Here is an 11,689-nt window from a genome sequence, read left to right as displayed (position 1 = left end):
GTGTAGCCCTGGCTGTCCTGGCACTCACTTTGTAGACCAGGGTGGCCTCGAACTCAGAAATCCGCCTGCCTCTGCCTCCCGAGTGCTGGGAAATCTCTCTCATTTTTAAAAAAGAGATATTTATTATTATAAATAAGTACACTGTAGCTGGCTTCAGACACCAGAAGAGGCCGTCAGACCCCATTACAGATGGTTGTGAGCCACCATGCGGTTGCTGGGATTTGAACTCAGGACCTTTGGAAGGGCAGTCAGTGCTCTTACCCACTGAGCCATCTTAACATCTCTACATCTCTAGCTGGGCCTGTTATGGCTTTGGAACCACATGTGGCCAGGATGGTTTGTTTTGATCACTGACATCCCAGTGTTGAGAAAACAAACCCAGAAAGGCCCAGTAGCTGGCCTGAGACCCGTCCGCTGGAAAGTGCTCGAGTTTAAACCCACATCTGTCTGCTTTGGAGCTGCCCCTGGGTGCCTTTTCTATCCTACTTGCCTTGAAAACTTGTCCTTTCTCATGCCAAAATATAAACATATATTTTCTGCCAAAAAACAAAATAGGAGAGATAAAGGCAGGTGAATGGCGGTGTCTATCTGTCATTTCAGCACGGGGTCAGGCTGAGGCTGGAAGATCCCCAGTCTGGAGCCAGCTGGGCTACTGAGTAAGATTCTATCTTTAAATAAACCAAACCGGTTACATCCGTAGTTGGGAAGAAGTGTATGCCACAGAAAGGTTGATCGTGATTGGCTTACGCAGCCACGTACACATTTGGAAAGATATCTCTGCTTGCTATATTACCCTCAGATTCATTCATTCATATTGTTTTTAAAAAATTAAAAGATTTATCTCTTCTGCTTTATTTTTGAGGCAGGGTTTAGGGTTTACTATGTAGAGCCTTGGCTGGCCTGGAACTCACTATGTGAATCAGGCCGGCCTTGAATTCATAGAGATCCATCCCCCTGACACTGCTTCCTGAGGGCTGAAACTAAAGGCTTTTATTCTATGTGTGTGAATGCTTTGCCCACATGTGTGTATGAGCATCAGCATAACTTGTGCCTGTGGAGGCTAGAAAAGCATGTCAGAGTGCCTGCATGGTTTACAGGTAGTTTTGAGCTGCTCTGTGGGTTCTGGGAATCCATATAAGAGCAAGCAGTAACTCCTGACTGCGGAGGGTCTCTCCGGCTCCACCACACACACTTTCCTGATATCCTGATATCTGTGGACGTTTTCTGTTACTTTTGTTCTGATCTGTCTTTGCTGACAATGGAACACAGGGCATTGCACAAGCTCTGCATGCCTGCCACTCACTCACCTTCCTTAAGAAACCAAACACGAGCCGGGCGTGGTGGCGCATGCCTTTAATCCCAGCACTTGGGAGGCAGAGGCAGGCGGATTTCTGAGTTCGAGGCCAGCCTGGTCTACAAAGTGAGTGCCAGGACAGCCAGGGCTACACAGAGAAACCCTGTCTCGAAAAACCAAAAAAAAAAAAAAAAAAAAAGAAACCAAACACTATGTCATCTATTTATTGGGTGTGAATGTGTGTGGGTTGTGCAATGCCTGTGGTGGTTAGAGAGCTTGTCTTAGGAATGCGTTCTATCCTACCATACCTGCGATTTGAACTCAGGCTGTAAGTCTTGGCAGCAAACACCTTTACGTGACACAACCGCATCAGCCCTGTTTTATTATTGGACTGAGATAGGATCTCGCTAAGTGACCCAGGCTGGCCTTCTACATCTATCCTCCTGCCTCAGCTGCCCTATCAGTTGGAATTATAGGACTGCACCATCTAGTCTGCTCATTCAACCTCTTGTAAGTATCTCTGAACTCTACATCTAGAGTGTAGCTGGAGCAGGGAGTGATCCCTGCATCTGTCCCCAGCACCTGATGCACAGCCTCACAGTGGGCACCAAGAGTCTGACTCTAGGGTCCTGAGGCAGGGGGATGAAGACCTGCTGTTCACTTCTGAGTACCCACTGACATGCTGAGTGGCTTCTCTTCTTCTGAGCCTGCTTCCTTTGTTTGAGAAATGAAAACATTGGCTGGGTTGATGCCCAAGGTGGGGGGAGCATACATGGTCCTCACCTGGAGTAGAAGGAAGAAGGAAACGGGGACAGAGTCCCTTCTGCAGGCTGTCCTTCACTGTCTGGGGATGGAGAGAGAAGTACAGACAGAGGCACAGATATAGAACAGAACAAGGAAGCTGTGGCTCCCAGCATCATAACTAAGACCATCACCACCACCATCATCATTACCACTATCTCCTACCACCACCTCCACCATCATCACCACCATCACCACCACCACCTCACCTTCCACAACTTTTACCACATCAAGGCTCAGACTGGTCCATCCTTCCTTGGAGCCAAACCTCTACCTCTCCTACCATTATGGGTCCTCTCCCGCAACAGTGATGGCACGGGTACCAGCATTTACCATATCTGGGGACGCCGCTGGTAGACAAAAGTTCCTCTTTTCATCATAAACTTCACCGACTGTCTTTGAGAACTGGAACACCTCCACAGCCCATGGGGCCAGTGGGCAGGAAGAGACGCACACCTATGGGTAGAGAACATGCTAAGGGCAGAGTACCCAGGGCCTTGGGGATGGGTAGGGCTCAGGCAGGTCCTGGCTTCTGACCTGGGGTGTGGGGCACTGTAGGCCATTCTCAGCGATGGAGATGATGTTGATAGCTGCCGCACAGCTTAAGATGTCGAAGTATAGAACATAGGGTTTATCTCTGTAGGAAGAGAGGATGTGTGTGCCTGAGGGCCCGAGGGCCTGGGCAGGTACAGAGTGTCATTCTCTGAGCATAGAGATAGCACTTGGGCCAGATTAGGTACATCCAGTTCCTGGCCCAGCTTCGCCGGGAAGATAAGGAAGACCCAGAACCCCTGGGGTACTCACAATACGCCAAGGTGCAGCTGACTGTATGGTTCTGGAACACAACCCGCTAGCACGGTAGCTTTATGGCCTTTAACAAAGCCTCACATCTGACAGTATCTACCTCAGGAGGCTTAGCAGTTTGGGTGTGAGGCACCCCGCCTTCCTAGAGCATTGTAACTGTTAGTGCCTTATTATTTACCCCGCATTTCCTGCATGCCTCTGGAAGGACTCAGATGTTTCAGTTGAGGAAGTTTAAGCTCAGAGAGGCTGAGTAAGTTGCTCAAGGTCACACAATCCAAACTTATCTCAGGTGGAGACTCACAGTGATGTCTGAACTCTAAACTTACGCACTTCAACTGGCTCTGCACCATCCCCAGTCCTGGGAAGGCTGGACAAGGAAGGGTCTTGGTGTGACCCAGAAATGCTTGAGTTCAGAGAGACAGAAGCTGTCCCACTCCCCATCCTGCTATCGGCTACTCACTTGTTGTCGCCCACGCCGCAGTAGGCCCCTGTAGAGTTTCTGGGGTAGAGCACTTGCCGAGGGTCTCCGTACACCCAGGCTGAAGACAGGGCACAACAGGATCACAGGAAGGCAGAGACTTGGGGGGCTGGCAGCTATGGGGTAATCCCTCCCTGGGTTTCTGTCCTCACCCTCGGTCCCAGCTCTGGGTAGCTAGAAACTTACCCACAAGCCCCACTACGATGTAACCCAAAATGAAGATCAGGAAGAGGACACAGCAGATGATGTCTGTGCAGCCCCTGGGGAGAGACACACGTCTGAGCTATGGCATGGAGTGGGGAGCTGGGAGGTGTGGTTTGAGGGGCGGGTTAGTGTTTAGAGGACTGGAGAATGCTAGAAAGATTGGCATTCTTTTGTTGTTGTTGTTGTTTAGTTTAGTTCAGTTTTTTGTTTTTCCAGAATAAGGTTTCTCTGGGTAACCCTGGCTGTCCTGGAACTCACTCTATAGACCAGGCTGGCCTTGAACTCAGAGATCCTTCTGCCTTGGCCTGGGATTAAAGTGCTGGGATTAAAGATGCCCGCCACTACTGTCTGGCAAGATAGACATTCTTTATCTACTTTAAGAAACCTCTTTTTAGGATGAGAATTCTTCTGCTGAAATATTGCACAGATAATAACACACACACACACACACACACACACACACACACACAGAGAGAGAGAGAGAGAGAAAGAGAGAGAGAGAGAGAGATCATGTGCGGTTGCTTCTTTTCCCCAAATATACACACACCTGAGTAGCTAGCACCCAAGTCCAGAAGTAGAGTGACCCAGTACCCCGAGTCCCCTCAAGTCCTTCCAGACAACACAGATGCCTCAGGGGACCAGGTTCTTGCACTAAGACAAATCAAACCCTCCCCATATCTCTCAGGGCCACTGCCCATAGCTCACCTGTTTTTGATGGGGCCTCGAAAGGAGGGGTCATATTTGGCTGAATTCCCTGGAGGGGGGAGTAGAGAATGAGGCATTGAGGGTCTCTTCCCTCACATCTGGTCACTCTCAGATACTCAATGGTCCCAGGCGCCTGTCTAGCTCACTAACAGGACTGGACCTGGATTAGCAGTATCCTGGTCAGAGAGCAGCCCCATAGCTGCCAGCTTGTGACTGCTACTGGGCAACAGCTGGGAGGTGGGACCTTTATTTTTGGCAATTCTAGATATCAAATCTATGGTTTCTTACATGGGAGGCAAGTGCTCTGCCACTAAACTGTAACCACAGCCAATTATTTTATTTATTTCCTTTTTTTTTTTTTTTTTAGAGACAGGGTTTCTTTGTAAAGTTTTAGCTTCTTGGAACTATCTCTGTAGCCCAGGCTGGCCTTGAACTCACAGAGATCTGCCGGGCTCTGTCTCCCAGGTGTTGGGATTAAAGGCATGTGTCTCCAGGCCGCAGCCATTTGTTTTTAATTTTACTTTGTATTTCAGACAAGATCTTGCTGAGTTCTCCAAGCTGAACTTAAACTTGCTTCAGCCTCCTGATTGGTTTTTAGAATAAGCTTCTGAAAGTGGTTCTTAAAGGTCTGGGACTCGGACCTCAAGGCTTCTGCGTAGTGTGTGGCCCAGGTTCTGGCACTCCCTCTTAGTGGCTCACAGACCCCAGTCCTATCTCTGTCCTCCAGCCTGTTCCAAGTCATCTCTGGACCATCCAGTTTGGGAGCCCGTCAGGGGACCATCATCACTTATCTCAGCCCTCTGGCCCAAGGATATGACAAAGAAAGGATAGTCAAAGCTATGAAACCCTGCAGGGCAATGGGAGCTCCAAAGACCACCCCCCCACCCCCACTCCGGCTACCACAGGGCTCTGGGTGGCCAGCCAGATTGACACCTGAGCCGGCTGCTGTGGTTGTGGCCTTGTGGCCACGTCCTGTTCCTGGTCCTCCTTGAGTACACAGGGGAGGGAGCGGGGCGGGGCCAGGCTGCCAGGGTCCTGGTGGACACTGAGGGACAGCTGAGGGGTGGGCTAGCCTGGGGCAGGTATCTTCTTTTGTGGGCATTCTGGACTCTGTCCCACCAAGGCTCACAGACACAGGGTCAATGATTGACCCAAGGCTGTTCCAGGAAGTTTTCTGTGCTCTGGCTATTACTCGGTCTCCTAGGGGACACCAGCCCCACCTAGAGGAGGCCCAACCCTCAGCCCTCTCTCTTCCCGGTCCAGTCTCATGCTTTTCAGTATCTGGGGGAAAGATTTCCAGCCCTTTACTTCAGCAGTTCTGGAAACAGGCCTCCCCTTCCACACAGCCCTGGCTCCGATTACTTAAAGTGCTCTAGATACACCAACATACACACTTCTTCCCAACTGAAACCTTAAGGCAGGTGCCAGCTGTCTCTCCACCTTAGGCCCCACTCCTCACAGGGGTCCTCGCAGACAGACCCTCGCATCTCGGGGTCCCACCCCAACTTCTCACAAGAATTCCTTTAGTCCACGGTACCTGCCCCCCAACTCCTCTCTGGGACTCTAGCAGGCAGACCCCAGCAGCTCAGGGTCCTAAGCCCTCTACTTCACAGGAATCCTAGCAAGGCTGACTGCAGAAGTTTGGGGTTCCAGCCCCCTACTCCTCAAAGGACTTTATTAGTTCAGAGGCCCACCTCCCCAACTCTTCACACAGACCCCAACAGGAGTCTCAGCTCCTGCCTCTTCACAGGGTGTGGGTTGACAGACCCCCCTCCCCAGCAACTTGTGCTCCTCCGAGGTTCAAAGTCTAAAGGAGCTCTCCCGGCTCACAGGAGCCCCGGTCTCAACTCTTGGAGGTTCTACAGCGCAGGACACTGCTGGACTCTAAGTCCAGAGCATCGGGACCCTAACCTGCCTCCTAACCACACAGGCTTTGTTTGCTAGGGCTCTGCCCTCAGGGACCTACAGCCCAGGCCTGACCTCCCCCCTCCGCTGGTCACACAGGGACGCCAGCCCCAACTCCTGCTCATCCAGGTTCCATTTAGTATGCAAGACTTTAGTATGCAAGTATTCAGGCAGCTCAGACCATCCTCCCAGGACCGGATTCTCTCTCTTTTCCTTGACTCCTGTTTTCCTGTAGCCGCTCCTCAGAGACCCAGGACTCCAGTTCCTCTGTCAGGATCCAACCTCAGCTGCCATGGCTGCAGAGCCCGGCCACCTTTCTCCAGAGCCCGGGCCTCTGCCCCCAGCCTTACCGTGAGCCTCGTTCTCATTCTGCTTTCTCCCCATGGCTCAGTCTCCGGAGTGATTGGAGCCACGGAGACCTAGCCGCTCACCTGCCGCCCGCCCCGCCCTCCCCTCCCAGACGTCACAGCCCCGCCCCTGCCTGTGGTCCTCTACAGTTCCTTTTTCAGATCTCAACTCTTGACCAGTCCAGGGGTACGGGGCTCAGAACTGGGTACCAGGAGCTGCTTACCGCGTCTGCCACGGATCGCAGCAGGAAGAAACCGGAGTACTTTGATAAGGAAACACTGCATAATTGTTCAGAGTACTTCCCCTGTGGCACACCCAAACCTCTAGGCTGTGATTTTTTCCTTAAACCCCTGTGGCCAGTGGGTGCCCCACAGCTGTTCTCTTCCACCCCACAGCCACAGCTTGCTTCCTACCCAACTGTCCCCTCAGCCCCACAGTCCTCATCGCCCTGAAACAATCACCAGACAGTTTATTACCAAACCCAACATTTATTGAGAACACAGAAAATCAGCTGGCAGAGGCCCAACTTCAATCAGTTAACTGAGGCCAGGCTCAGTGGGGGAAGGCCAGCCCTGAAGTCACTTGCACTCCCACTCCCAGTGAGAAACCAGCTCTGGGAGAGGGGCCGTCGACCTTCCAGGCCTTACTGGGGTCTCTGATGGAGAAATGTCTGAAGGGCAGTGCCCCAGCCTGGATTTTAAGAGTCCTCAGGTGTTGATGGGGGGCAGGGAGCTGAGGTCAGGGAGCAGCTCTGGGTGGGGGTCCAGCCGGGCCAGACGGCTCTGCTCCAGGGCGATGGCCTCCGCTGAATGCTTGCACTTCTCAGAGCCACACTGGCAGGTGAAATACTTGCTCTTGATGTCCCAGAATCGGTCACCGTAGTCAAAGCTGGCAGAGGAAACACAGGAGCTCTTGGCCCTTGGATCTAGACACTTCAAACCCATCTCACAGAGCCAAGGAGCCCTCTCTCTTAAGGGATCCACCTCCTTCCACCCAATCACTCCTGCAGATGGCCTCCAGGTCCTTGTTGGCTCTGTTGACTCACACTCCCAGAGAACTGTCATAAATGCAGGATTCTAGCCTTCCTGCTTTGTGACCAGACTCTCCCGAGGCTCTGCGGGAAGTGGGATGCAGCCTGCCCAGGGCCTAGTATATTCAACCATCCAGCCAACCCACACTAGCCCCCACCCCCCTTCTTGTTTTTTGCTTAAGATAGGGTCTCTCTACATAGGCCTGGCTGTCCTGAACTCTGTAGTTGGCCCAGGCTGGCCTTGAATTTGTAGTTACTTCTGCTTCAAGCTTTTTCAAACGCTAGAATGACAGGCATGTGATACCAGGGCAGCCTGGACTTCTCTTGTTTTGTTTTTTTGACACAGGGTCTCACTCTGTAGCCCAGACTCTCTGTGATCCTCCCGCCTCAGCCTCCTGAGTGTTGTGATCATGAATGTATGTTCCTATTCCTGCCTTACACAGTTTTAACAAGCCCTCCAAGGGACACTTAAGAACACCGAAGGAAGCTGGGCATGGTAGGGCACACCTTTAATCCCAGCACTTGGGAGGCAGAGGCAGGCGGATTTCTGAGTTCGAGGCCAGCCTGGTCTACAGAGTGAGTTCCAGGACAGCCAGGGCTACACAGAGAAACCCTGTCTCGAAAAACCAAAAAAAAAAAAAAAAAAAAAAAAAAAAAAAAAGAACACCAAAGGCTGGTCAGTGCCCTCAGGCTGGCTCCTCACCCCAACTCCTCCCCAGTCCGGATGTCCCTGGAGCTGAAGAAGGCGATGCGTGGGAACCGTAGGTCTTGGTGCAGCATGAAAACCCGCACAGGGATGATGTTGGGGTCACACAGGTGGTTAATGAATCGGCTGATGTTGCCATAGTAACGGGCATCAATGCAGTAAACCTCGCCATCCTGGGGGTGGGGACACAGTGTTCTTAATATCCACCTCTACCCACTTGCCTGGCTAGTGTTCCTGCAGTGATACCCAGTCCCTCCACCCAGGCTTCCAGTCCCAGATGTTACAGGTGGCTGCACAAAGCAGCCTTTGGTAGTTGAGGGCAGAGGTGCTGCATCCCACCTTGTTATCTAAATCAAAGAGGTAAGAATCATCCTCTCGCACATCGGCCTCGGCATCAGAGATCAGCTCTCCCACATACCTATTGGACGGAAACTTCAGTTCTCCAGTGAGCAGGGCTCCCGGCCCCACCTTCCCACTCAGTTCTCAGAGCCCAGGGGAGAGGTGCAGGACATGGCCCAGCCACTAGGGGTCCCCTGTGCAGCTGTGACAGCAGGTGGACAGGCAGGTGGGAGGCTCTGTACAGGTGGAGCTTGCAAGACCTGCACGGGCATGGTGGGAGATGACGGTGTATGTGTGTGTGTGTGAGCCCGTGTTCTGGGGATTAGCATCCCTGGTGGCTGGCAAGTTGCCAGGCTTAGACATGGGGAGGTGTGTGCACCAGGAACTATTAAACAGGTGGTGGGCCCTGCGCAGCTACAGCAGCCATGAGGTAGCCCCATGTGGCTAGAAGAGGAACTGCCCAAGAGAAGTGGGTGTCTGAGAAGTTGAGGGAACAGAGAAACTGGGATGTCCTCGGAGCAGGTGAAGGGGCTTCTCTGCTCTAAAGGCCACAGAGAACCTAGGGTCTGATGGCAGAGGGAAGTGCACAGGAAAAAGCTATTCTCCACTTTACAGGTCTGTCTGCCACAGGCATGCTCCATCTAGGCAGCGTGCAGGTAAAGGGGGGACATGATGTTTGGAAACACACTCGGTGGGCAAGTAGAGACCTGTATCCTGACATGGAGCTCTAGGGTCAGCAGAGCCCTAATGCACCACGGCCTCACAGTGAACTTACTCGCAGATGAACGTGCCCTGGGGGATGGTCTGCAAGGCTCGGACCCCCCAGCCCATCTTGGCAGTCCGGTAGAGCTGCAGGCGTACCCTAGAGGTGGAGAGGGAGTCATACTGAGTGTGGGACACCTGGGAAGGCCCCAGGGGAGGGGAGGCGGAGGCGAGGCAGGGTGCCGGGGCGCGCGCCTCACTTGATGCCGCTCTGCACCACGCGGTTCTTGCAGCTTCTCCAGCAGGAGCATGCCTGGTTACACTCAAAGATCAGGGGGGGTTCGATCTTGTTAAACTCCTGGAGCAGCCGCCCGTCCTGGGGTGCGGAGGGAGGGGACAGTGGTTTCTCTGTGGGGCCCATTTCAGCTGCCCAGGACCCAGAGGACTCCACAGGAAACTCCACTCTGACCCCAGCCCAGAGCAGAAGAGCAAGGTGCAGAGTCTGCAGGCTGAGGTCAGAGACCAGGAAGTGTGCAGGCAGGCACTAGAGTGCATTTGCATATACTCCAGCAGAGAGGCCCATTGCATTCCTGGCAGGGCTTCCTGCCACACCCTGCATCTCTTCCCCAACACAGCAGGGTCCTGGCTCCTTGGCAGACCTGCCAGGTGAGGGTCACGCACCTTGTCATACCAGCATCGGATACTGAGCTGACCACACAGGCAATTGGAGCTGGAGCAGTCATCCACACACGTGCAGTGCTGTGGGAGAAGAGTCGGTGTAAGTGGGGTTCATGTTCCAGGACAGTGAGTGGTGGTGGTCTCAGTGTGAGGGAGAGTCTTCATGCCCCCCATCCTGGTGTCGAGGTGCTCCCACAGCGTGGTGAGCAGGGCTGTGCCTCACCTGCAGATGGGTGATGTTGCGGTCGATGTTCATGGTGGATGTCTCGCAGTTCTCAGAGATGTACTTGTAGTCCTCCGGGCAGGGCTCCCCATCCACACCATTGACACAAGGGATGGGTACATTCTCATAGCCTCGGGCTACATCCCTACAGAAGGGGGCAGATAAGGTTAAAGTGGGGGCCAGAATAATTCTGAGAGGAGGATTCCTTGTTGTAAGGGTGCTGGCACTTTTGATCTCAGCACATGCAGGGAGATGTTCTTGAAAACAAAGACACCACGGAGAACAATCTCGGCTAAGAAACAGTTAGGTCCCAAGTAGTGACTGGGTTATTTCTGTTTCCTGGTGAGAATGCAGACTGAGCCCAACAGCACAGTGCATACTAGGCCAATAAATGCTCGCCCACCGAGCTATGTTCCCAGCCCCGACCTTTTCTCATTCCTCCGTGAGATACAGCATCATATAGCCCCGGCTGGCCCCAGACTGAAAGATAGCAGAGAATGACTTCGACAGTCTATTCTCCTGCCCTGGCTCCCGAGTGCTAGGGTCAGAGGCATATGTCACCACTCCAATGGACTCTGGACTTTATTTTAGCTGGAGACTGCGTCTTGCTACAATGCCCCAGCTGGCCTTAAAGGTGAAGTTATGATCTTCCTGCCTCTGCCTCCTCAGATGCCGTAGGACAGACGCACACCAAAGTACTCAGCTTGCACAGAACACATCTGGATTACATATCTTTTTGTTTTGTTTTGTTTTTTGGTTTTGGTTTTTGATTTTTTTGAGACAGAGTTTCTCTGTTGTAGCCCTGGCTGTCCTGGAACTCACTCTGTAGACCAGGCTGGCCTCGAACTCAGAAATCTGCCTGCCTCTGCCTTCAAAGTGCTGGGATTAAAGGCATGCACCACTATGCCCGGCACACACTTACATATCTGATTATCTGAAAAAAGCGTATCACCTTACATGTATGAATGCTTTGCCTGCACTTATGTGCCCTACACGCATGCTTGGTGCCCACAGAGACCAGAAGAAGGCATGGCTCCTCTGGAACTTAGGTTACAGATGACTGTGAGCCACCATATGGGTGCTGGGAATTGAACCTGAGTCCTCTGCAACAGCAGCCAGTGTTTTAAACCATGAGCCATCTCTCCAGACCCCCATTCTTCTTGCTTTTTCCTGAGACAGTCTCATTCTGTAGCTCCACCTGCTACGCCTCATGAGTGCTAACACTAAAGGTCACAGTCCTTTCTGGGCATAATGATGCACCCCTCTAAGCCCAGCACTCAAGAAGCAGAAGGACAAGGATCTCTGCGGGTGTGAGGCCAGCCTGGTCTACACAGTGAGTTCCAGGACAGCCAGGACTACAAGAGAGACTATGTCTCAAAAAACCAAACCAACAACAACAAAAATGCCTCCCCTCAAAAGTTAACACTTCCATCCCCTCCCTCCATCCCTCCTTCCTTTTTTTTTTTTTCTTT

At 52.5% G+C, this 11,689-nt stretch overlaps 2 protein-coding genes across 6 annotated transcripts in view; both read right to left on the bottom strand.

Moving 5' to 3' along the window:
- Positions 1 to 6,627, bottom strand: part of Slc44a4 (solute carrier family 44 member 4) — a 16,911-nt gene extending 10,284 nt beyond the window's left edge. Inside the window, exons 1-7 of the mRNA XM_021149668.2 lie at positions 6,542 to 6,627; positions 4,287 to 4,335; positions 3,564 to 3,637; positions 3,360 to 3,438; positions 2,633 to 2,732; positions 2,429 to 2,551; positions 2,078 to 2,138 (exon numbers count right to left, since the gene is read on the bottom strand). Of these exons, the coding sequence (XP_021005327.1) occupies positions 2,078 to 2,138; positions 2,429 to 2,551; positions 2,633 to 2,732; positions 3,360 to 3,438; positions 3,564 to 3,637; positions 4,287 to 4,335; positions 6,542 to 6,575 (520 nt within the window). The 5' untranslated portion in view covers positions 6,576 to 6,627. The remainder of the gene's footprint in view (positions 1 to 2,077; positions 2,139 to 2,428; positions 2,552 to 2,632; positions 2,733 to 3,359; positions 3,439 to 3,563; positions 3,638 to 4,286; positions 4,336 to 6,541) is intronic.
- A 380-nt stretch (positions 6,628 to 7,007) lies between these two features.
- Ehmt2 (euchromatic histone lysine methyltransferase 2) overlaps positions 7,008 to 11,689 on the bottom strand; it is an 18,327-nt gene continuing 13,645 nt past the window's right edge. For all 5 annotated transcript variants that reach the window (XM_021149784.2, XM_021149786.2, XM_021149783.1 and 2 more), the window contains 7 exons: positions 10,218 to 10,362; positions 9,998 to 10,075; positions 9,577 to 9,692; positions 9,390 to 9,476; positions 8,615 to 8,693; positions 8,273 to 8,448; positions 7,008 to 7,427 (listed from right to left, as the gene is read on the bottom strand). In XM_021149784.2, the coding sequence (XP_021005443.1) occupies positions 7,247 to 7,427; positions 8,273 to 8,448; positions 8,615 to 8,693; positions 9,390 to 9,476; positions 9,577 to 9,692; positions 9,998 to 10,075; positions 10,218 to 10,362 (862 nt within the window). In that variant the 3' untranslated portion in view covers positions 7,008 to 7,246. The remainder of the gene's footprint in view (positions 7,428 to 8,272; positions 8,449 to 8,614; positions 8,694 to 9,389; positions 9,477 to 9,576; positions 9,693 to 9,997; positions 10,076 to 10,217; positions 10,363 to 11,689) is intronic.

Source organism: Mus caroli, chromosome 17, assembly GCF_900094665.2.
Source record: "Mus caroli chromosome 17, CAROLI_EIJ_v1.1, whole genome shotgun sequence".
Lineage (NCBI taxonomy): Eukaryota > Metazoa > Chordata > Mammalia > Rodentia > Muridae > Mus > Mus caroli.
The sequence above is the reverse complement of the archived record's forward strand: the minus strand, read 5'-3'. Positions and strand labels throughout refer to the sequence as shown.